Below are 24,981 nucleotides of genomic sequence, written 5' to 3' on the forward strand. Positions count from 1 at the left end.
GACTATACAGGTATAGATTTAAGAGCAACTGATCTTTAGGCTGAGTTTCTTTTCTTTTTTTTCTTTTTTTTAACCTTTTTTTCTCTCTTAGTGTTTTGAGTGAGAATTTTTCTGAGATGTGGAACTGTAACACTAAAACGTGTAAGAATAATATTGTCCAAATTCAATTTCAGCTTGTAAATATTGCACCATAGTTCTCATCGAAAATTGTTGCTCAAATGGATTATCTTTCCCATAAAAGGCCAAGGGAGTATTCTTTTCCAACATTAAAGTTTAAGGGGTTTAAGAGGAATTTACTCTTGTTTCTTAAAGAGAAGAAAAACAAAATAGTGTCATATAAAATGAAACAATGAAAGTAATATACAAGTAGTAAAACTAATTAAAATTTAACCTATTTGAATTTGAAAGTAAGAAATCACAATCTAGATGAGCAATTAGCTTTTAAATGATTGAGAAAAAAATAGATGGACGGTTAAGATTATGTGTCTAAGATGTTCAACAAAATACACAACTAAAAAATAAATACAATGACTCACTTGATTTTATAGCATATTTGAATAATAAAGAAAAGTTGCATATATAGCAGTGGTAGCCAGTGGACAACTACTAAAATTGTGTAGAAAATACACCAACAATATGAAGTATAAACTTGCCATATTATAAAATAAAAAAAGTAACGCAAAAGGTAGAATTAATTATTATATGAAAAGGTAAGGTAAATAATAAAATAAGATTATTTAATAATAAGGAAGGGTAAGATGAGAGAAAAAAATAAGATAACGATGCGTCCACACCAAATCAGTCGTTCCATAAAGTGAAACTTATCATCGTTATGTAACGACGGATTTAATGATACGATCCAATAAATTTAAGTAACAATCAAAACAAACATTATATTTAAAGTAATAATACGATACAATACAATAACACAATGTCACAACCATCCAACCGATACAATACAACATGTCACAACCATCCAAGCAAGTTGTAAGGCAAAGGCAAAACACAGCCTCACTATGTATCAACATTCATTTTACACATTAAACTTCCAAACATTTTAGCCAAACATCATGATCTGATTAACTGACTAGTGAAGGTCAAGTAGGGATGTGATATGGATACTAATCTACATTATACACAACTTCTGCTTTAGATGATGCCCGCTGAAATTTTGTTATCTCCGCCAGCACTTTGAGAGATTTTTTATCTTCTTCTACACTGGGGTCGATTACCATTCTCAGCAGCGCCGGAGACTTGGCCAATAAAACCTTGATAAGCTGCATTTCAGACCCTTTTCCTGTTACACCTTTAAGCTTAACTGTCCTCAGGAGATTAAATGTCATATCTGAGAAGCTTGCAGGAATCTCATCAACACCACCACATGGCACAGGTTCGTAATACTCGCCCCCCACAGTATCACATGCCTAAGAAAGATCGAGAAAAATCCATCAGCCCGAACTTAATATTGAAGATCTAATGAGCATGCAAAATAAGAAAACCATTACATACGAAAAGCACATATAAAAGAGAAAAAGAAACATCGTTAATAACCTCAATTTCAATCTCTTCTAAATATGGGGAGCTTCTTATCAAGCAAAGAGCAAATGAAAGATCAAAGAATTCTCCCAGACAAACCCAAGATACGTAAAGGCGTTTAAGACAGTTAAAAGAAGAGGGAAGCCTTGTTGGTATAAACTCAACGGGTCCAGCATCCACGGCCTAGGAAGAAATTGTCAAAAATCAGGATGACTCTAAGCCCAAAAGATGGTACATCTATAAAAATGCATTATATTCAAGTCATGAAGCAACATTTACCTTGACATCGTGGAGATTCCAGCAGAGATGCTCGAGAGCAGGAATAGACTCAAAAATCTTGGCGAGATCATGTTCTGCCTCTACAGAAAATGCTCTAGGCTCATATGAAACTTTGGAAAGAAGAGGGACATATTTTAGACGTATAAAATGTATATCACCAATGAAGACAAAAGATCTCAGCTTGGGAGCACTAATTTCCACGGGGTTTGATATATCTGAGTTTTCCAGCACCAAGTTCTCAAGAAACAGGCTATGGGAGATTAAACTCCCAAGCAATTCAGAAGAAATTGTGACTCCGCTTAGTTTTAAGCTAATTAACCTTTCAAATCCCTTAAAGACATGTGGAGGACGTATTATACAATTTTCGAGAGACAAATGCCTCAACTGGGAACATGTGAAAAATGAAGAAGGCAATTTGTATAGATTACCACTTTGATGTTCAAGAACAAGATGTTGAATGCCATTCCTAGAGAGGAAATATATTAAGTTGTCAAAATTAGGACAACCTTCCAAATAAGGAATTGAGAGGGTAAACTGGGTAATTGGTCCTTCATGAAGGGTCAAAATGTGGTAGATAATCTTTGTAAAGTTACTTGTAAAGCATGTTAAATCCTTTGTAGTTTTCCAAAGAGTTTGATCAAGTTTTAACTGTGGAAGTGTGCACCAGTTATATCTCCATTTCTTCGATAAGATGCTTGTCCTCACAGCATCTCGTAAAGACAACCTCATTAAAATTTCATCTATTACAATCTTGGGAAGATTGCTAAGTACATCCGGGGGAGGCATCATATTAAATGATTGCCAACAAGAATCTGCAGAAAATAAACGAGTATACAATAGGTAAGGAATCTAAAAAACTATCAGGATAGAGTACATACTAAAAGACAGCACACAACTGCTATTGACATTGTTAAATCAACAATCTACAACTGTAAGATAAAAGAAAAAGGTGCATTACATTTAAATAACTCATCAATTTCCTCTTAAATCCATGAATTGCATTATTTATAGCAAAAATCCTATTAATACTTCATGCATCCAGAATATTATTAAGATCATTATTCAAAAGGGAAAACCAAACAAACAATAAACAAGGATCACACATTATCTTTTGCCGCTATTAAGTTATAAGACAAGGAGAGGAAATGTTGTTCAATTCGGCTAGATTTGACATCAAACTATTGTAACTTTATTACCTTTCTGTTTTATTTTTAAAATTTTTGTACTAATAGCTTTACCGAAAACAGCCTCTCTATCCCACAGGGTAGAGGTAAGGTATGCGTACACACTACCCTCCCCATACCTCACTTGTGGGATTATACTGGGTTGTTGTTGTTGTTGTTGTACTAATAGCTTTGCTACTAATTTATATAGTCTAATTAGTCTTAGTAGTTTATCACCACAATGTACATAATCTTGAGGTGACTCGGTATGTGTAAAGACTCTAAACACAACAAAAGCTGAACAATCCTGTCATACATCAACAGCGGAACAACTTAAGTTAAAGCGGCGATCGACTTATATGATCCCGTACTCGCAAGCTTGATTGGAATTACTAATCACCCTAACAAATGGCAGAACTCCGATCGTAAATTTAGTTCTTTGCTGAACAAATTTCTTTTCCATATACAGAGAAATAATTTTCTATAAACATTATATATTACTAGGTACACTGGATACTTCAACACCTAAATGTTATTTCAGTTATCAAAACATACAAAATAGTTACCCAAACAGTGGCGTACATTGGATTTCTTTAACCGGTGTCAACCTATTGTAACAATTCAGCTTATATAAATGACTTTGGGTCTGGGGCTGTGTGTTCTTATTCCAAATTGATGTTTACTCTGCATTATTTATTAAACGGTGTCAACTTAATGTATGTATACATATTATTTTTAACAAAAATGCTTTAAAAAAAAGGACAGCCCGTTGCATTAAGCTTCCGCTAGGCGCGGGATCCGGGGAAGGGCCCGACCACAAGAGTCTAGTTTAAGCAGCCTTACCCTGCATTCATGCAAGAGGTTGTTTCATATGACACTACTTAGTCCTTTGCCACGGCCTAGAAGGGGTGTCATCTAACACTACTTTGTCAGAATTATTTTACTAAACATATGTATAATATTTTTCTATAAAAGAATGTGTATATGTATATATAGAGTAAGCCAACAGTACACTGCTAAGAAAACTATGCAAAGTACACACCGACGAATATGCTACATCCATGATAACGTTAACCCCATCAAGTTTTAAGCAAAACCCAATTCAATTTCAGCAGATTTAACTATACCCAGAAAATAAAAATACAATCTTGATTTCAAAATTCTATAGAACCCCAGAACCATATAAAAAAGCACATGAGTTATGTGTTAAGAATGAAGAAAACAGTAATAAGTTAAAAGAGGAGAAATAAAGAGAGGAAGATATGAACCTGATGAAGATGAATTGTGAACTACTCACTTCTCAAATTGGAAGAACCTGAAAAGAGAAATATATAGTTCACACTTAAATGGTGAAATCCAAAAGGCGACACCATACTGAAAATGGCTAAATTGCAATAATACCCTTTTTATTGTGTTCAATTTGTCTTAAAAATACCCTATGTTAATCTATTGCCTTAGTAAAAATCCCTCGCCTTTAATTTGCGTTCTAATTTGCCTATGCCTCTAATGGTGGCTTTAGTAGCTTTTCAATTAAAAAGGTTTAAATTTGTCACTCGACTATGCGAGTGTTTGGACATAGATTTGATTGAAAATTTAAAAAAGAGTTTTTGAAATTATATTTGGACATGCATTTTATTTGAAAAAAAGTTAAAGTTTTGTGAATGGAGTAAAATATTTTATCCAAAAACTGCCCTAAACCAGTTGTTGGAAATTTGGAAATTTTTGAAATTTTTTATCCCAAAACATGATCATATCTCATAAACAAACAATGTTTTCAAATTTTTTTTTGAGAAAATGAAACCAAAATCTATGGCCAAACGGGAGCCATGTAAAATGATAAAACTTTGACAAAACGTTTAGATTTTCCTTGGACTATGCAAAAGAGTAAAAAATTGTCATTCCTTAATGGCTCGTTTGGTACGAGGAATAAGGAATAATTAATCCAGGGATTATATTTGAGATGATTTTATCTCATGTCTGATAGGATAAAATAGTGGTATAACTAAGTTATCCTAGGATTATAGTATCTTTTATCACTATGGGAGGATAACTAATCCCAGAATAACTAATTCCGAAATAATTAATATGAGATAACTTGTTTCCCAACCAAACCACTCAGATAGTTTCAAATGAGCCTATGCCGTTAGCAAAAGAGTTCAAAAATTCCCCTATTTAAAAATCAGCATCATTTTTGTTTTCTTTTTTAGAGAGGAAGGGGATGACCTGGAATATCCAAATTCTTCAACAAAAAAAAATCAGCTTCATTTTCAACTCTTAAATTCCTCTTTCACTCAAATTTTGTAGCTTGAAATAACTCTGCTAATGAAAAAATCCTGATAGAAATCGTTGTCTCCTTGATGGATCATTGGGTATGTACTGGATTAGTCGGATTAGTGAATTTTCGAATACGAAATGATTAAAAACAATTGTGTCTCATACCTAGTTGTATATTGTACTTAAGTTGGAATGGACTTCAACACTCACGTTTGTAATCATAAGAATATTATATTTTTAAAAAAAAAAATCAAAGGCATTTAGTTGTTAGTTTAGAAAAAGCAATTCCTTCTGTTTTTCTATATTGCAATAATCAATCTCCTTCCTTACTAAAAATCTAGCTAATAGGATCAATATGTTAACGTAGCATGAGAAAAAGGATTAACACCATAGGAGAGATTAAATTATTAGCACATATATTAAATAAAACAATAACAAAATAAGAAGTTGTACAACAGTGCTTGCAATTAGAAAATTAATATTTGATACTAGTCTCCAAGCTTTCACGAGGTAAGAGTAAAGTCTGCGTACACACTACCCTCCATAGACCCCACGTTGTGGGATAATACTGGGTATGTTGTTGTTGTTGTTGTACTAGTCTCCAAGCTTTAACTTTTGCAAGGACGAAAACGGTTTCTCTATCCGCACAAAATAGGGGTAAAGTTTGCGTATACACTACCTTCTCCAAACCCCATTTGCTGGATTACACTAGTTTTTTTGTTGTTGTTGTAGTACAATTTCATGTTTCATTTAGTAGATCATTAACATGCATGAAATATAGAACCCTTAAGCATTGTCATAATGAGCAGACTAGTAAAAACATCTATTCAGAGGCACTTGTGCTCCCAAACTGAAATCCAACAATTATTGTACTGTATTGTTAAATCCGTTGTTACGTAACTAAGAAAAGTTCCACTTTATGGAACGACCGTTTTGGTTTGGTTGCATCGTTACCTTATTTTCTTCTCTCATCTTGCCCTTACTTATTATTAAATAATCTTATTCTATCCTTTACCTTGCCGTTTTATATAATAATTCTACCTCATACGTTACTTTCTTTATAATATTGCACGTTTATACTTCGTATTGTTGTTGCATGACATCATAAAACGATCGCAAAAAATACAATCTATCCAAACATTGTATACGTCAAAACGATACAGTACAATACAATACAATATGATACGATACATGCATTATGAAACAATACTTAACAATCATCCAAACAAGTTGTAAGACAAGGCAAAACACAGCTTTTTCTTTTGGTTTGATAGAAACACAGCCACAACACAGCCGTATAACTGCATTCAATTCTGTCTGTCCACCTTAATCTTCCAAAATTCTTTAGTCAAAGACCATGGTCTTGCCAAAAGACAAGTGGAGATAAACAGGATCGTAATCTGGATAGAAATCTATGCAACTTTATAAACAACTTCTGCTTTAGATGATGCCCGCCGAAACTTTGTTATCTCTGCGAGTACCTTGAGTCTTGTTTCAGGAGAATTATCTCCTACCCCGGGCTCGATTAGCATTCTGATGAGCATTGGAGACTTGGCTAAGAGAAGCTGGATAAGTTCCATTTCAGGAGTTAAGCCTATTATACCTGTAAGCTTAACAGATCTCAGGTGATTCAATGTCACATCTGAGAAGCTTTCAACTTCACGAGATTCTAGACCAGCAATCTCCTCCATAACATAATCATACCCAGAAGCTGAATCATACAACTATAAAATAACAAACGTTTGTCCCTTTGAGCTAAAATTGAGGATTAATGCTAATGAAATAAGTGTATAAGACACTCTAGCAATTACATGCAGAAAGAGCATAGAGAAGAGAAAGAAAAACCTGAATTTCAATGTCCTGTAAATATGGGGAGCTTCTTATCAAGCAAAGAACACATGAAGCCTCGTCTACACCATCTAGACATATGTCAGATAGGTAAAGACGTTTAAGACAGTTAAGAGGAGAGAAGAGCTGTTTTGGTACTTTGCCTGCTAAGAACTAAAAACACAATGCCAAAAATCAGAATGTCTCAAAGCCCAAAAAATAGCGCCATGAAAATAAACTACAATGAGTCATGACGCAAGAATTACCTGGACACTATAACAATTCAAGTGGAGATGCTCGAGAGCAGGAAAAGACTCAAAAACTTGGCAGTATCATAGCTTCCTCCCTCATCTATATCTACAAGTGAAAGTTTTGCAAGAAGAGGGATATCCATTAAGGAATTAATTTTAAACTGCCTGTGAAGTCAAAGGATCTCAACTTGGGAGCTTTAATTTGAATGTGATCGGAGATACTTGATTGCAGCACCAGCTGCTCGAGCAACAGGCTGTAAGAGATTAAACTTCCAAGAAATTTGGAAGAAATTGTGACTTCACAAAGTTCGAGGGCAACTAACTTATCAAATCCTTTGAAAGCTGGTGGAGGATTTATTAAACATTTATGGAGACTTAGATGTCTTATCTGAAAACATGTGAAAAATGAAGAAGGCAATTTGTATAGGTTATCCTTCGGAAATTGAAGAACAAGATGCTGAACGACATTCCTAGAGAGAAAACATATCAAGTTATCAATTTAAGACATTTTCCCAGATCAGCAATGGAGAGGGTAAACTTAGTAAGTGGTCCTACATGGAGGGTCAAAAGGTGGTACATGATGTCTGTAAATCTAATAGTAGGGGATATTATTGTAATACATTTGCCTTTACGAGATGCTGTGAGAACAAGCATCTTATCGAAGAAATGGAGGTATACCTGGTGCAGACTTCAAAAGTTGACACTTGATCAAGTATTTTGGAAGGGGAGAATGCTACTGCCTCAAGGGAGCTCTCAACGATTCCCGTCAAGGTTGCAAGAAATGTAGGTTCCCCTTTCTTGAAACCTTTCACAAGCTGCATCGCGGACAGATGCATTCCATTTTGTGGCACCCGAACAAGGGGCACTACGCACGAGCCTCCGGGATCGCTTATATGAAGCTGGTTGAGACGCTTAGCGTAACTGGTAAAGTTGTTGCCATGTGACCAAGCGGTCACGGGTTCGAGCCGTGGAAACAACCTCTTGCAGAAATGCAGGGTAAGGCTGCGTATAATAGACCCTTGTGGTTCGGCTCTTCCCTGGACCTCGCGCATAGCGGAAGCTTAGTACACCAGGCTGCCCTTTTTAGTAACTGATGGCAAAACCCCAATTGTAGATCTAGCTTCCTCTGACCAAAGAGTCCTTTATTACATAGCAAAATCGTTTTTTTTTCATATGGTCATTCGACACCACCAGTAGCAGATGTAGCTTATTAGCTACAAGTTCAACCGGATCCGGTAATTTTTACATGGAACATGACACTAAAATAGTATATTCTAAATCCATAATTTCAAAAGTATGATAAGTTAAGTTCAATGCTAAGAACTTTAAGGGATGAACCTAACAAGTTCCATCTTTTATAGGATGTAAGTTGACGATTGAACCCTTCTCATAATAAGAATATACATTAACCTAGTCTAGAAGTGGTATGATGGCGACTAATGAAAATTATACTAAGTAGCAAATACTTTGATTTAGTTTACATGTTCAGCACAAGTAATACGGGACTGAAAAATGATCACAAACTGAGTTATTTGGTTCCACTTATACATAGGAAACATTTCAAATAATTTACATCAAGGACCAAATTCAACTTTCAAGCCAATCCAAAATATTTATTTCAACCAAATTAAGAGAAAAATCAACTTTCTATGCTGTCATTTCTTCTTCTTCTTCTAAATAATAAAGATTCTTTTTTTTTCCAATCCCCTCATTGTACAGAAACCTCAATTGCTTCTCAAACTTAAGACAATATGCCAAAATACAGCTACTTTTCTTGACTTACTGAAATGATGCTCATACCCCAAGAAAACCAACAATACCAACATCATCCAAAATGGAAAGAAACGATTTTTAGAAAACAAAAGACGAGGTAGCAGATTTTCAGCTTACCAAGACTTGAGATTATGAATTTGGAAGATCCAAAAAGGAGTATCAAATAGCCTTATGCGTACTTTGAGTGCTTTCTCTACTCTTTTGGGTTCATCGGAAAGAGGTTTTTTCAAACGAAGGGGAAAGAGAAACCCTAGAATTATGGAGTGATTACTCATAGGGCTGTCCCTTTGGGGGAAAATGCCAAATTTTAATTAACCCAAATTAATGTTGTGTTATAGTGCCGGTCTGTTTACTTAACCGTTATTGCTATTGTTTTCGTTTATTTTCTGGCTTTTATGTGGTTATTGCTATTGTTTTCATCTATTTTTTGATTTTTCTGTTATTGTTATTATTACTTTGGTTTCTGTTGATAGTACTGATATATTATCTCTTCTCGTTTTTGTCTTTCAGAAATAATCTCTCTACTCTCTCAGTATAGGGGTAAGGTTTGCGTACACACTAATTTCCTCAGGCCCCACTAGTGAGTTTTTACTAGGTCGTTATTGTTGTTGTTTTAATCCCTTAAACTAAAAATAGCCGACGGATGTGTAATAGACATATAATTTATGTATAATATATATATATAACTATGCATACTTTATGTATACCGACTAGAAAGAGTAAACAGTGAATCTGCTAGTTGCGTATCAATCTCATTTGTTCTTAAATTTTACGAAATTAGTCAATCACACACCCATTTTTCATATGCATAATATTACCTCATATAATCAATATTATGGCTAAGTTCAATATCGGATACCCTATTAAATCGAATATAGAATTTTCTTCTTTCTCGCCCACGCTAGCTGGCGTTTTATGGGTTTCGAACATAGAAGGCTGAAGTTGTATTTCTACTTTTAATGTTAAAATACTATCTACTTATCATGGTCTTACTAAGCCGAACTTGTTAATTCTTAGGACATTATTAATGTTTTTGTTGCATTTTCTTAACATGATTTCATCGCTTCATGAATATTTTATTTGAATAATTATGGTGAGAAAGAGGAACTATTAAGACAATATGACATAAATATTTTACGAGAATATTCATATCTTGTAAGAAAAATCTCAACTTATCAGTTCAAAATCGAAAATTTCAAAATATCCAATCCGACTAATTTGAAACTGAACTTAATAAATCATATCCAATCCGAACTTATTTGAATTGGGTTATAATTTCTTCAACCTGAAACCGAAGATTCAATCCGAAATTTTCATATCCAATATGAATTACCCGAATCCGCCTCTAGTTTTCTCGATAGTTTGAAAAGAAAAAAAATTGGCATAGAAATATAAAAATAAATTCAATCTCACTTTATTTAAGTTAAGAATAAAATTTTAATAGGTCAATATACGTTTAGTAAGAATTATACAAAATGGCGAACATATTAAAATATTTTTTATGGGAATTTTTTTTCGGTAACACATGATAATTATTTTGTAATCTAATAATGATCATTAATTCATATAATCTTTTAAGTTTAACCAGACTTTAATAATTAAACACAAAGATTAAACAAGAAACACATTTTCATTCAGATAATAAGCTTTATAAACTGCTGCCATCTCTAGGGCCAACAAAATCAGGCATTCAAACAAATCTAGAAAACATATACACACACAAGAAAAAAAAACACAGAAGAGGAGTATTAAAAAGAAGATAAAGCCTATTCATAGATTAAAATGCATCCAATAGGAAAAAGATTTTTTGACTTAACTAAAAGAGAATGACCATTGAGATATCCAATATCAATGAATGAGATAGAGGGAGTTTTAAGTGCTTGCATCACATTATTTTTTTTTTTCTGGAAAAATTATATGATGTAGCTAACTTATACACTGTACTTACAATTTGTAGCTATACTTTTAGAAAATTACCATTCATAACTATATTTGAATTTTATAGCAAATCCAAATATATACACCGGGTGCGATAAGTATCTACCATTCTTATTTCATCAACTAGGCAAAGACATTTGACACCTTTAAGATCAAAGGGAATCTTTGTTGATAATTCACCTTCTCCTGCAGCCAAGAACCAGGAAGAAAATACTGAATGACTCAAAGCCCAAAAGAGTCAAAAGGAGCTAGCAGTTGTATATAGTTTATACTTGGTTGATTAAAAAAAATTCATTTTCAACCAAAAAAGTACTCACTTTAACTTCCAAAATAACTGAGCCAAAGATCATAGATTGATTAAAGACTGCTGAAGATCAATAAACAGGATCGTAATCTTGATCTTGTACTAGCGTTTGGTGAAGACAACTTCTGCTTCAGGTGATGCACGCTGAAATGTTGTTAACTCATCAACGAGTTTTTTTACTGTTGCAGTTCCTTTAGCTCGACATGACTCGATTAGCATTCTCACCAGCACGGGAGACTTGGCTAACAGAAGCTTGGCAAGCTGCATCTCAATGATTGAGCCACTAGTGAATATTAGCTTAACATCCTTGAGGTGATTAAATGTCACGTCTGAGGGAAGTTCCACTCGATGATCTGCTACACCATCGTTACAACAAGCCTCCTAAGAAAAATTAACCAAATTCAATTCTCTGAAAATAAAAGGCCACAACATAAGAAACATAGAGAAGAGTACCTGAATCTCCATATATTGTAAATATGGAAAGCTACTTATCAAGCAACAAGCACATGAAACCTCAGCCGAGTCATACAGATCAACAGTTATGTAAAGCTGTTTGACACAGTTAAGATCAAAGGGAAGCCTTGTTGGTATTTCACCTGCTTCTGCAGCAAATAACTAGGAAGAAAATATTAAAAATTTAGAGTGAAACAAAGCCTAAAATTGAAAATGCGTTATACTGAAGTCAGGAAGCAACATTTACCATATTCACGCAGAGATGCTCAAGAGCAGAAAAAGACTCGAAAAACTTCACAATATCCCATTTTTCTGCCCCCAAATAACCTGTTTCATTATCCGTAAGTAAAAGTTTTTCCAGAAGAGGGGCATTCTTTAGAAAGATAGATCTTATACTGCCTGCGAAGTAAAATGATCTCAGCCTGGGAGCATTAATTTCAACGACATTGCTATAAGAATATGCGATATGCAGCACCAAATGCTCGAGTAACAAGCAATGAGAGATTAAACTTCCAAGCAACTTGGAAGATATTGTAACTTCACATAGCTCCAGCCTAATTAACCTATCAAATCCTTTGAAGGCAGGTGGAGGAATTATTAAACAATTCTGGAGAGTCAAATGCCTCAACTGCAAACATTTGAAAAATGAAGAAGGCAATTTGTGTGGGCTATCCCTGAATGGAAGTTCAAGAACAAGATGTTGAATGCCATTTTTAGAGAGAAAATATATCAAGTCATCAATCATATGACAGCTTCTCGACTTAGGAACACAGAGGATAAACTTTGTAATCGGTCCTGCATGAAATATCAGAATGTGGGAAATAATCTTGGTAATTTCAGTTGTATGAAAAAATAAATTCTTTTTAGTTGTCCAAACAGCTTCATCAAGCGTCAACTCTGGAAGTCCGCACCATTTATATCTCCAATTGTTTGATAAAACACTAGTCCTCACAGCATCTTTAAAAGGCAAACACATCAAAATGGAATCAATTACATTCTCTGGAAGGTTGTTAAGTGCATCGGGAGGTAAAGTTAGACAACAATGCTTTTTGTCCTCAGGAGACATCACATAACAATATTTGCCAATAAGAACCTGTAGAAAAAGAGCAAGAATACAAAGATGAGGAAAATCTCCAAACTATCTTGACACAACTGCACATGATGTTTTGAAATTGACATGCTATAACTGTAAGAAGAACAGAAAGGTCGTGCTCTAATTGAAATCATTCGTAAATCTCCTCTTAATATCAAAGAACTACATTCTTTACCGTAAGGATGCCATCGGCAAAAACTTTATTAAAACATACGACTATAAAATATGTGATTATTCTAAAGAAAAAAGAAAGAAAGAATAGAACTAAATTACCTTTTGCTTCTATTAAGCTTAAAGACATCTATAGCTACACAACAAAGGGAGAGAGAAAGTTCCAATAATGTTTTTTATAACCGTGGTGTCCGGGCTAGCTTACACGCACCTAGACTAATTGCACGGAACACCTACTACCTCCCACCAGCAACATGTACCAAGTAACTCTATCCACCAATAGATGAGAAGAAATCACCTAGTATTCTTTATAACTCGGGAAACTTAGCTCCCGTTTGGCCATAGATCTTGGCTTCATTTTTTCAAAAAGAAATTGAAAACATTGTTTGTTTATGAAATATGATCATGTTTTGGGAAAAAAAAGTTTCCAAAAACTGATTTTCTTCAAATAAAATGCATGTCCAAATACAACTTAAACTTTCAAAAATTATTCAAAAACTCCATTTTCAAGTTTCAATCAAATCTATGCCCAAACGCTAGCTTAGTTATTTCACATATTTGGCATCGCCCAAATAAGCTTAGCAGCTTTATTCCCACAAAATGCATAACCCTAACTTTAATTATAAACACAACGGGAATGGAAAAATACCCAAGCAATTTGAGTACTAAAATTTGTATAGCCTAAAAAAAGCTTAGCAGCTTTATTCCCACACTTTGGATAACCCTAAGCATGATTGGCAATTTATAAACACAACGGAAACATAAAAATTTATGTAATATTCATAATTAATTAAGTGAATTTCAACAAAATTATAGAACACCAATTGCAATTACAAAGAGAAATGAAATGATTTAAGAAAAACAAAAGAAAAAACGATGTGCAGAATCACACATTTAATTTAATCTTACTTTATTAAATGGAGTTAGGCTTTCTCTGGTTGTGTTCAATCTTCCGTTGTGAGGGCACTTCTTTTACTTTCGGTGGGGATCCTCACTGTTTAATTACCTCTCGATAATTTTTATTTTATTTTTTCACTTCTATTCGTAATTGAGAAAAAATCCTTATTACCTATTATATTGCATTTTATTACTTTAAATATATTATTATTTACTTTGATTGTTACTTAAATTTTATTTTTATTGTATCGTTAAATCAGTATCATTTATGTAACATTGATTTGGTGTGATCACATTCTTACCCCGCTTTTTCTTCTCGCATTTTGCCCTTTCTTATTACTAAAATTATCTAATTTTATCCTTTATCCTACCTTTTTTATACTCTCTCTATCTCAATTTATGTGAATATATTTGACTACGCATGAAATTTAAGAAGAAAAATAAAAAGAGTTTTGAACTTGTTGTATAAAATGAGGTACATATTATTTTTTGTGGATATAAATTATTGCATAAAGAAAAATTGTATCCAAATATGAAAAGTAAGAGCACGTAATTCTTGCCCCATATATAAATTACTCCTAAAAACAAACCAAAAATAGTTTTAATTGCTTTATAGAATTTTAGAAAAAGTTTCTCTATTTTTAATTGATTTGTTTGGCATTTATTTGAATCTTCATGCATTTAGAAATACGTAAAATTCATAAAAAGGGTCAAAAATATTTTGTATCTGATTCATTACATTTTATTATATCATTAGCATCTAGTTGCATGTTAGTTGCATTCACAAAAATAAAAATCACCAAAAATACATTAGTCACTTTGTCGTTATTTTGCATTCTTAGAATTAATTATTTAGGTAATTAGTTGGTTAGTCAATCATTAGTTAAAATTAATAAATAGGTTAATTTTTTAATTTGAGTTTTAAATGTTAAGCTAGTTTGATTTAGTGGCTAAGTACAAAAATGAAGAGGAAAAGAGGTTCGGGCTTTTTGAGTTCCAATAAGACTGGGCCACAATTTCCAACGGCCCGGTTGCTCCTAATATTAGCCAAAACCCGTCTCGGCCAAGTATCACACCTGGTCTAGACCACATCCACACCAAATGACACCGTTTCAACCCGGATCAATCAGGACCCTTCATTTTGTCCAATCCAATGTATGAGAACTCTTTTGCCCATCTCATAAAATTGTCTTAACCATCCCCTACCAACCAAATACCTCTCAAGCCCTCTCTTCTCTTACCCTAATCCTATACCGCCGCCGAAAATCATCCATGGTAGTGACACAACACCAAATCCGCCCAAATTTTCACCCCACAATCTCCGTCATCTCCCCGTGCATATCCCACCATTAGTTTACTCCAAAACCTCACTGAATCTCTAGAATTTTAGATCTAAGAACCAAACCCTAGATGCCATTCGATCCTTCTTCATATTCTCGATCGATCTATACTCTTTTACGATTGAGACTTGCATTAGTGGAAAGCTCTTGATGAGAGCTATCCACTGATGTAGGATTCATTCCATTTCTCGGAAGTCACATTTTGGTCAACCCACCGTTGACTGGCCCAAGCCTCTCTGAAATCGTCTCATATGGCTTTGTCTCTCTCTCAATAGGTATACTCTCACCCCATTCTATCATATTTTTATGTTTTGTTGGTTGAAGAAAAGTTGGCTAATTAATCGGTATTATAGTCGAAAATATTTTATTTGTTTAATTTCGTGTTAACAAGGTTAGTTTAACTCATGAATTAGTTCAATTAACTGTTAAATTTGCATTTAGTTAGTAATTACTTATTTGAGTGTTACATGTCTAGGTTGATAGTTTAATTGTATGATCTTGATTAGTTAATTATATTAGGTTAATCATCTAAATTTTGACTTTGAATATTGTTTTCTTTGCCGTAATTTGTAATTTGTTTAAGTTTCATTTGTTGTTGTTGTTTGTAATTACTAAAAGTCTAAGGGGTGCTACGAGAATTAAAATTTGAAGAGATCTTTCTTGTAACTAATTTAGAAGCTTCTAGAAAAAAAAAAAAGGGACTGAACTGTAAAAGAAAATGAGGAGCAGGTCGTGTGAGGGGGCTAGGAGTAAAAAATAGAACTTAGTAGGAGTAAAAAAGAAGAAAAATAAAAAGGGACAGTTGTGAAAATATTCTATAAAGGCAGTACATACTCTGCATTTCTGACACACACACTCATTCTGCATTTTTTCAGATATTCCCTCACTCACACACTCACTATTCTCTCTCATTGAAAATCTGCAAACACTCTTCTCTCATCTCTACTCCTCTAAAAAACACACGCACATCTCACTCTAAGAGAGAGTTCAAAACAAATTCTAAAATTTTTTAAAAAAAATAGATTTCAGATCTGGAAACAAAAATATCAAAACAAAAATAGAAGAGAAAGTTGTTTGAAGCTGCTGCTGCTGCTTCTTTGATTTTCATCTTTCCTGGGTTTCTGAATTCTATGCTGATCAAAGGCTGCTAGTTCTGTTGTCTCTGTGTATCTGAGCTTCACTCTTCCCTTCAGCATTGTTACTTCTGTTTCTGATGTTAAGGTACTGACTGATCCCCTACAATATAATCTTAACTTGAATTAATGGAATACTTGATGCAATTGTAACTGTTGTACATCTTGAATTGATGTCGTTGTGTACTGTTTTTTTGTTTAATAGCCTATGATGTACAATATTCATCATTGCACAGGGTGATTCATTGAAAGTAGGAACTGATGGTTGCATATGTGATTGTTTGAAGTTGAAAACATGCTAAGTATTGCATTCCTTACTGCTAATGTCATAAATAACTAATGATTGGTTTTGTGTAAGGAAACTGATATGAGTTGGAGGCCAAAGACTACAGATCTGACCACTTGTTGGTTTGATTTGTAGTTTCCAAAGCTCCTAAACAAGTTTCTTTCAAGCCATAGTTTCAAAGGGATGCGTTTTGGTTAAGGAGATTAACCAAAATGTTTACCAGGGATCATATGCATTAATATTTCTTCAGCCAATGTTATACATTTGATTGTAATTTTTAATTCGGGCTATAGAATTTAGTGTTCCATCACTTAAATAAATGTACTCATGTTTAATTAGTTCTCTGAATGCTCTTTCTCATGCAAATTGTGAATATAATCTGGGTAGATTTCTATTGCGATTCTTCCGAGTATTTGGTCATTTGATTATTGCCAATTTTGAGTTGGGCCGAACACTTGGCCCAAACTATTTTGTTTGGATCTAGAGTTCAAGGGACTTTGGTCCACGCATATGGCCTTACTCAACGTCTTAAGCCCATTAGAATGTTGCAGTATCAGGTAGGTGTGGCCTGTTTCCCTTTAAAATATGCTGCTACGTTGGGCTTTCACCCCAAACCTAATGACACCCTTATGTGTCTTGTTCAAAGTTATCCACTTGACTAGGCCCATTGTTAATATGCCATCCCCATAAACTTAAATACCTCAAGCAATTAAGCATAACAGAGAATCTAGTTAACTCACTAATCACATAATGACTCCTAACAGGGGTAATAATTTAGAAGTTCTTGTATACTTTAAAAAGGGAATCATGTAATCCTTGTACACTTTCCCATGAATAAATGCAATAACTGTGAGACCTTTTCACCATAATCTCAAATTTAGAAAAAATAAATAATTAACTTATGAACATTCATAGTTTGCTTTAGGCGTATTTATTAATGAATCATTGTTACTATGGGTACGGTTACGGTGGCATAGTCATGATACATAAATCTAAACTCAAGTGTGCATTCACGCGACTTGATATAATGACCCGGCCGATCGTTTTGAGAGTTGTAGCCCCGTTCCCCTATTTACTGCTCATTTTTTTTACTTTATAACTGTTATGTGACTTACTTGGGTGATTGGTTCAGGTCCGATAAGGTTTCGGAATGAATTGAGATACTTAGTCTCACAGATGAAAACTTAAGTTGAAAAGGTTGACCGGATGTGGACTTATGTATAGATGACTCTGGAATGAAATTTTGATGGTCCCGTTAGCTCCGTTGGGTGATTTTGTACTTAGGAGCGTGTCCGGATTGTGATTTGGAGGTCTATAGTTGAATTAGGCTGAAATGACGAAAGTTTTAAATTTAGAAGTTTGACTGAGAATGGACTTTGTGGTTACCAGGCTCAGATTGGGATTCCGGGAGTTGGAGTAGGTCTGTGGTGTCATTTGTGATTTGTGTGCAAAATTTGAGGTCAATCGGACGTGATTTGATAGGTTTCGACGTCGTTGGTAGAAGTTGGAATTTCCTTAGTTTCAATAGGCTTGAATTGGGTTGTGATTCATGTTTTTGATGTTGTTTGATGTGATTTGAAGGTTCGACTAAGTTTGTATCATGTTTTAAAACTTGTTGGTATGTTTGGTTGAGGTCTCGGGGGCCTCAGGTTGATTTAGGATAGTTAACGGATCGAAAATGGGACTTAGTACATTGCTGAAGCTGGGACTCTTCTGGTGTGATCTCACCTACGAGGGGTTGGACGCAGGTGCGATGCCGCAGGTGAGGAGTTGGGGCTGGCCTGGGAAAGGATGCAGGTGCGAAGGATAATCCGCATCTGCGAGCAAGGCTCCGCAAATGCGGAGTAGAGAGGCGTAGGTTGTTTTCGCAGAAGCAGATCATAGGCCGCAGAAGCGCTTCCGCAGGTGCGGAACCTAGAGCGCAGGTGTGGGCTCTGGGGACTTTAGTGATTTTTGCAGAAGTGGAGGACTATTTGCTGAAGCGGGACCACATATGCGGTCAAGAGGAGCGCAGGTGCGAGACCCTTGGGCAGAACATTTAAATTCAAGGGTTCGCAATTTTGCTTCATTTTGAACATGTCAAGCTCGGGATTAGGCGATTTTTGAGAGGATGTTCGAGGGTTTTCTTGAGGTAAGTCACTTGTGCTCATTTTTGTTCAGTAATCTTATTTCCTCATTGAATTTTCCACCTAGATTGTGTGGTTTTGAGGTGTAAGTGGGAGTTTGAGGTTAGGGATTTGGATAGTTTGATTTGGAGATTTGAGTGACGATTTGGTGTCGAATTTTGGTAAATTTGGTATGGTTAGACTCGTGGTTGAATGGGCTTTTAGTTTTTTTTGACTTTTATCATGTTACGAGACGTGGACCCGAGGGCCGACTTTTGAGTCAACTTTTGACTTTTGATTAAGAGTTTAGTAATTTTTTATGGAATTGATTCATTTAGCCCGTGTTGATTGTATCGCATTGTTTGTGGCTAGATTCGAGGAATTCGGAGGCCATTTCACCATGCAAATATGTGTTGGAGTGGATATTTGCTCGGATTGAGGTAAGTAACAGTTCTAAATTTGGTTCTGAGGGTATAAAACCTCGTATTATGTGTCATATGTTTGGTTTTGGAGGTGACGCACATGGTAGGTGATGGGCGTGTGGGCGTGCACCGTAGGAATTGCGACTTGGTCCATTCCATGGAACTATATAGTTGAATAATCTGTTGTTATTCATATATTCTTTATGTGATATAGAATTGAGCTGCAAATCATGTTAGGAATCATGTTTAGGCCATGTGTTGGTACTGTGGGGACCCTCGGAGGTCGTGTTACAGGTTAAATTATCTGCTAAATTATTTTTTTGTACTCAATCACAATTTTACTTGCATATTATATCTCAGTCTCTATTGTTCTACCTTATATCATTTCTGTTTGGGCTGATTTTCATGATTACTGTGAGCTCGAAAGACTGGAGAGGTTGATGACTGAGTGAGCCCGAGGGCATGGTTGTGAGGATACTTATGGGATCGGGCTGCATGCCACAACATATTTTATTGATTTATACCATGATTGGCTTGTTATAGCGCTTGGGCTGAAGGAGCCCCTCCGGAGTTTGTACACACCCCCAGTGAGCGCAGGTACCTACTGAGTGCGAGTGTCGAGTGCTGAGTACGAGTGCCGAGTGACTGAGAGGACTAGTGACTGTGAGATTGGAGTGTATGGGAGAACTGAGTGGTTGTTGCTATGAGATTATGCATTCGATTCCATTATTGTTGTACTTCAGCTGGCATATATCATTATCATGAAATTTTTGAAAGATATTATATCATGTTGCAATTGAACTTGACATGAATTAAATGTTTTGGCCTTAATTGTCGAACTTGAAAAAATGCCTATTTTTTCTTGTTGTAATTTCTATAATTGAACTATATCCGTGAAGTTCGTCACTACATTTAACCCATTATTTAGTCTTGTTACTTCTTGAGTTGGTTGTACTCACGCTACACCCTTCACTTCGTGTGCAGATCTATATGCTTCTGGTCAAGGTGGATGTTGATTTCTTTGCGCAGCTTGATCGTTGGAGATTCCAAAGTAGTTGCTGGGCGTTCACAAACATTATCTTTCCTTCTCTATGTTTCCACTTTATGTACTTAGTTTTAGTCTTTTATAGACAATATTTCCAGACTTGTGTTGTATAGACTCTCATGTACTTTGTGACACCCCGATGTTGGGAATTACTGCATTGGGTTTTGGTCTTCTATCTAGTTTTTTGAGAGTTTGATGATTTTAACCTGTGTTATTCTTATTTTTCATTTAAAAGTGTTGGAAGTGTTTTGAAAAGTCGTCTTGCCTAGTACCACATTAGGCGCCATCACGACAGGCTAGTTTTGGGTCATGACACTTGACCCCAACTTCAAATAATTAAAATAAATATGTTGTGAATCACAAGTATGTTTCACGTGGCATGATTTGCGATGTGTATAAAAATAACAAGTGTGCGACATCATGACTTGTTTAAATAAATTCCATAAGTGCCTAAAATGTATAATAAAAATGGTAAAAGGTAAAATGCACAATAGGTTTAAAATGCATAATATTCAGATAATTAAGCCAGGAATAATTGTAAAGTGACCGTGCTAAAATCACGAAATTCGGAAGTGCCTCACACCTTCTCCCGGGTTAACATAATTCCTTACCCAGGTTTATGTATTTCGCAGACTTATACGTAGTCAAACTTTCCTTGATTTGGGATTCAAAAATAATTGGTGACTCGGAACAGCGGTTAATAAATAGTTCTGAGTAGGAACATTTGTTTGCATCAAGTGCATTTAACTTTGGGGACTCAACACAGGGGTTGGGTCCGTCTAGGACAGGTGTACCCAAATTAAAAGACCATCCTGATGCATTTTAGGTGCTACTTGCGCATTTGTTTGTTTCGTCTTGCATGTTGACCGGCTTCCAGAATAGGAAAAGAAAATCAAAAAAACCAAGAGTGAGAGGCAGGAGAGAGAAAATTAACCCGGTATCTAAAAATCCTGGTATTTGAAAAATCCCAAAACTCTGTCAAATGTTTGAAAAAAGAAAGAAAGAAGAAAGGTCAAATGAGCCAATAATTTTCAAAAGTCTTATTTTCCCTGTTCTATCAAAACCGTACGAACTACGCGGGTCTGATTCTCACCGGATGTGAGATACATAGGCAACCTTCATCGGGTTCAGCCCCTTTTTTGCAAAAAATAACCAAAAATATGAAATACAGTAGAATTGTCGAAAATAAAGTTAAGTGACAACGTTTTTGTCAAAACAGCTAGAAATGTCCCGTCGGGGCGCCGGAAGGCTGTTTTTGCAAGAATAGCCACCTATGATCCTTTTCTCAAAATTTAGGCCACTTAGCAAGCACAACCCTAAAATCTTCCCTTCTGAAGTGCTGAAAGGCTATATTTGTGAAAGTAGCCATGTTTGTTTTGACTTTGATTTTGCAAAATTAATATTTTATGGTCAGTTTTTAAACAAATTTCACTTGTTTTAACCCGGTCACCTATATGCAGAATAAGCACTGTTCAAAATTTACTTGTGAGGGTTGTGGACCAGATCCCATTGACACTCCACATATGGTGGGGAGATTTGGGAAAACAAGGACGAGATTGAGTCAATTAGTATTTGGGGGCGCTCACCGCACTGTTAAAGATTCAGCCTATAAGTGATTTAATAGAGGCACTAGTGCCATTTTGTGACCAGCCCAAAACATTTTTCACTTCTCGAATTTTGAGCTCACACCTACTATGGTAGAAATGGCAGGCTATGCCGGGAGTACAGAAGGATTGAGGCACAAGTATCTAGTGTCTCCAAGGACCGTCACTCCCTACAAGTTTCTAGATTTACTGAAAATCAATAGGCAAATTAAGACAGAAAGTCTGGCAGGTGGAGCTTGCACTCTTCATTTTCTATACCAGAGATACGAGCATCGAAGGGGATTCGAGAACCCACAAAATGGACTCTGTAGTAAAGGTAACCAGTCAAAGTGGGAGGTGCATAGTTGTTTTGCTTTCATGGTGGCATTTTAAAGCATTTTGGTATTTCCAAAGGAGGATGGGCACATTGACCTACGTTTAGCCGGAGTTACCCATGTCTTGACTATTCAGGCCAAAAGCACCCTCGCACCTATGATTGTATCGAATATATTCCGAGACTTGACCTCATGTAAGGCCGGAACTAAGTTTTTTGAGGGGTGCAATTTTCTACTACAGATGTGGATGATCAAGCACCTTTGTCACCGTCCCAGATACATGAATTATGGTTCTACCGGTAAAAGCTGCATCGAGGAATTTGGTACACGGGTGACTGGATTCATAATGCCGGAGGAGTCAGAAATTGGATCACCCGCCTTCGTTCTTTGACCGCAGATCAGATAAAATGGACATTGGGTTGGCTTCTCGTCGATGAGATTGTTAATATGCCGGCTACTAGTCCCTACTTGCTGTTGATGAGTCTCTGCAGTATCCATCCATATGCCCCAAACCGGGGTTTGAGACAGTTGGGAAGGTGTGAGATAGTTCCCAAAGATGAGGACCTTAGTACTCATGTGGTTGAAATTTGCTCTGATGCTCAATTTCCCGAAGATGTGGTCCGTCAAATTTAGAGCGAGTGTCAGTATTTGGGGGCAAACACCCGAGTACATAATTTTTCTAAGGGCGAGGTTTTACCTAGGTATGTTGCTTGGTATGGAAAGAGAGTCAGAATGAATGACGAATTCGAAAGGCCGGCTAAAAGGCCCCATGTCCAGGAGTTTGTTGATACAACGCAAGAACAATGGACTTAGGTAGCCAAAGAGAAAAAATACCGGGCAATCATCAGCAAATTAGAGAATTAGGCCAGAACCATAAAATTTGACACCGACCTGCACGCCGACGAAGATGAGGGAGAAAAGAAAAGGTTAGGTCGAGAAATTGAAGCCCTCCGAGCCCAACTCCGGTAAATGAGAATAGCCGTTGAGACACCTGTAAGAAGTGAAAGAGACCAAAATCATGGGCAACTTGAGGCAAAAAGTGCATGACTATGCGACCGAACTAACAAAGGCTGAAAACAATTTAGCAAAAGCTCAGGCAAGGATGTTCCAATCAGGGAAAGATGCGGAAGAACGGACAAGGTTAGCCTGCCAGGCAAAGTAAAGTTACGACAAAGAGGTCGCGGTTTTAATAAAAGAGTTGGCGGCTCTCGAAAACAAAATAGGTCAATTAGTAAAAGATTTCAAGACGGAGAGAGAGCATTGCTATGCATTGATTAACAAATTGGAAGAGAATGTGTTGAATTTGAAAAACCTAAACAATATGGCCATGCAAGTAGTGGAAGTCCGAGAACAACAGATTGGACGATTGCTCTAGGAGAAGGGTGCTATTAAGCTTATAATCAAAGAAATAGCCGACTACACCGCGATGAAATGTAATGAGTGTGAGAATATGAATAGATCTATGTTCTTTGCTTCAGTGTTGTCTTTCGACCGCTAGGTCATGGCCGACCTGGAGTTCCTTCATGTTGAGCTTACAAGTGAGCCCACGCCGAGACCGTCTGATGTCACCCGGTCTCCTATAGTAAAGTTTGAGAGTTATCTGTGTTTTTAATTGTTCAGTCATCTGTATTTATTAATGAAATATTGAAAACCCCAAAATTTCTCTACTTTCAATTTTACATTCATTTTCTTGAACTATATAATGATCTGATTTATGCAGCGTCATGATATGTAGGCAATCCCCATCGGATGCGATCATAGCCATAAACAAAACTGAGTGAAAAATCATCAAAAAGTGGAAAAGTGAGAGAAAAATAAATAAAAAGTAAAAGAAATAAAAGAGTGACAAAATAGGAGGGGAAAATCAAGAGCGATGAGATCAAAAAAATAAAGAGAGCGGTGAAACCAATAAAAAGCGAGAAATGGAAGAAAATAGTACAGACATTTAAAAGCGGGGATGAAACATGCAACCGTTGCAAACACATGGTAGAAGCATTTAACTGTTTAGGTGTATTACATCACAACGTGTGACTTTCTATCTGTTAAATATTTCAAAACTAACAAGGTTGTTGTGTGTGTAATTAGCCGGGTTCTATTCAGGTGGTTGGTTTTTGTTGGAAATCTAGCTTCCCATCCCTACTTCACAAGATCTAAAGGAAAGGTTTTGATGGCCTCTGAAAGCAATCTACACATTATCAACCCTGAGGATAGCCCATCACCAGCTATTTCACAACCAGAATCAGCAACTATTGAAGAGAATAAGATGTTGCGTCTCCGCATGTTGAAAATGTGGGACGCCTAATCTAGTGGTAGGGAACCACCAAGTGTAATTCCTGGATTCCCTAAGTTTATTCCAAGGTTAGGTGGGTCTACCTACGTCCCTGCATCCAACCTGTTTACCCTATGCGGGTACCCTCCAATGTCATCTAACTTTCGGGGCATGCCTTCTGTGGTTCGCCCCCAGACACCGGTTTCCGGGGCACCTCCAGCATTGTTCTCAGTAGCGACACAACTAACTGTACCTAGGCCATATTTTGAACCTACGACATTCACATTCTAGGCCCCCCAATTTCAGTAGGAGATGACTTATATCACTCCGTACTCGTACACCCAACTTCCACAGTATGAGCTTTCGACTGAACTAGAAAGAACAGTCAAAAATCCCGAGTAGAAAGATATGGCTCGAAAAATGAAAAGCTTGGAGCAGAGTTTGAAGAACATGCAGGGCCTGAGTGGCCAAAAGAGTGTCTTCTACTCTAACTTGTGCATGTTT

At 36.0% G+C, this 24,981-nt stretch overlaps 2 protein-coding genes and 1 long non-coding RNA gene across 7 annotated transcripts; all 3 read right to left on the reverse strand.

Annotated features, from left to right (window-relative positions):
- Nucleotides 1-896: 896 nt before the first annotated feature.
- LOC107764115 (F-box/FBD/LRR-repeat protein At1g13570) lies at nt 897-4,404 on the reverse strand. 2 transcript variants are annotated; one of them, XM_016582642.2, is made up of 4 exons: nt 4,247-4,404; nt 1,816-2,627; nt 1,552-1,719; nt 897-1,424 (listed from the first exon to the last, which is right to left on the reverse strand). In XM_016582642.2, the coding sequence occupies exons 2-4, from the start codon at nt 2,602-2,604 to the stop codon at nt 1,122-1,124; spliced, it is 1,260 nt and encodes a 419-aa protein (XP_016438128.1). In that variant the 5' UTR covers nt 2,605-2,627; nt 4,247-4,404; the 3' UTR covers nt 897-1,121. The 2 variants fall into 2 exon arrangements, with proteins under 2 accessions (XP_016438128.1, XP_016438129.1); XM_016582643.2 differs by lacking the exon at nt 1,552-1,719.
- A 1,971-nt stretch (nt 4,405-6,375) lies between these two features.
- LOC107764116 (uncharacterized) lies at nt 6,376-9,448 on the reverse strand. Of its 2 annotated transcripts, XR_012706566.1 has the most exons (3): nt 7,346-9,422; nt 7,098-7,253; nt 6,376-6,976 (listed from the first exon to the last, which is right to left on the reverse strand). It is a non-coding gene; the product is annotated as an uncharacterized LOC107764116 (long non-coding RNA). The 2 variants fall into 2 exon arrangements; XR_012706565.1 differs by having other exon boundaries at nt 6,376-7,253; nt 7,346-9,448.
- A 1,531-nt stretch (nt 9,449-10,979) lies between these two features.
- Nucleotides 10,980-14,101, reverse strand: LOC107764117 (F-box/FBD/LRR-repeat protein At1g13570-like). 3 transcript variants are annotated; one of them, XR_001643176.2, is made up of 5 exons: nt 13,972-14,101; nt 12,046-12,891; nt 11,799-11,960; nt 11,359-11,726; nt 10,980-11,227 (listed from the first exon to the last, which is right to left on the reverse strand). XR_001643176.2 is itself a non-coding variant. In XM_016582645.2 (4 exons), exons 2-4 carry the CDS (start codon nt 12,862-12,864, stop codon nt 11,448-11,450), a joined length of 1,260 nt encoding a protein of 419 aa, XP_016438131.1. In that variant the 5' UTR covers nt 12,865-12,891; nt 13,972-14,101; the 3' UTR covers nt 10,980-11,447. The 3 variants fall into 3 exon arrangements, 2 of the variants coding, with proteins under 2 accessions (XP_016438131.1, XP_016438132.1); XM_016582645.2 differs by having other exon boundaries at nt 10,980-11,726; XM_016582646.2 differs by lacking the exon at nt 10,980-11,227 and having other exon boundaries at nt 11,516-11,698.
- Nucleotides 14,102-24,981: the final 10,880 nt, after the last annotated feature.

The sequence above is a fragment of the Nicotiana tabacum genome, chromosome 24 (genome assembly GCF_000715075.1).
Source record: "Nicotiana tabacum cultivar K326 chromosome 24, ASM71507v2, whole genome shotgun sequence".
Taxonomy (NCBI): Eukaryota; Viridiplantae; Streptophyta; class Magnoliopsida; order Solanales; family Solanaceae; genus Nicotiana; species Nicotiana tabacum.

What these genes read in the sequence shown, in the direction of transcription:
- LOC107764115 (XM_016582642.2), bottom strand. Translation starts at nt 2,604, where the DNA reads ATGATGCCTCCCCCGGATGTACTTAGCAATCTTCCCAAGATTGTAATA. An exon ending in GGAATCTCCACGATGTCAAG is followed by an intron (nt 1,720 to 1,815) that starts GTAAATGTTGCT and finishes ATTTCTTCCTAG; the next exon opens with GCCGTGGATGCTGGACCCGT. An exon ending in TAGAAGAGATTGAAATTGAG is followed by an intron (nt 1,425 to 1,551) that starts GTTATTAACGAT and finishes GATCTTTCTTAG; the next exon opens with GCATGTGATACTGTGGGGGG.
- LOC107764117 (XM_016582645.2), bottom strand. Translation starts at nt 12,864, where the DNA reads ATGTCTCCTGAGGACAAAAAGCATTGTTGTCTAACTTTACCTCCCGAT. An exon ending in AGCATCTCTGCGTGAATATG is followed by an intron (nt 11,961 to 12,045) that starts GTAAATGTTGCT and finishes TTTTCTTCCTAG; the next exon opens with TTATTTGCTGCAGAAGCAGG. An exon ending in TACAATATATGGAGATTCAG is followed by an intron (nt 11,727 to 11,798) that starts GTACTCTTCTCT and finishes AATTTTTCTTAG; the next exon opens with GAGGCTTGTTGTAACGATGG.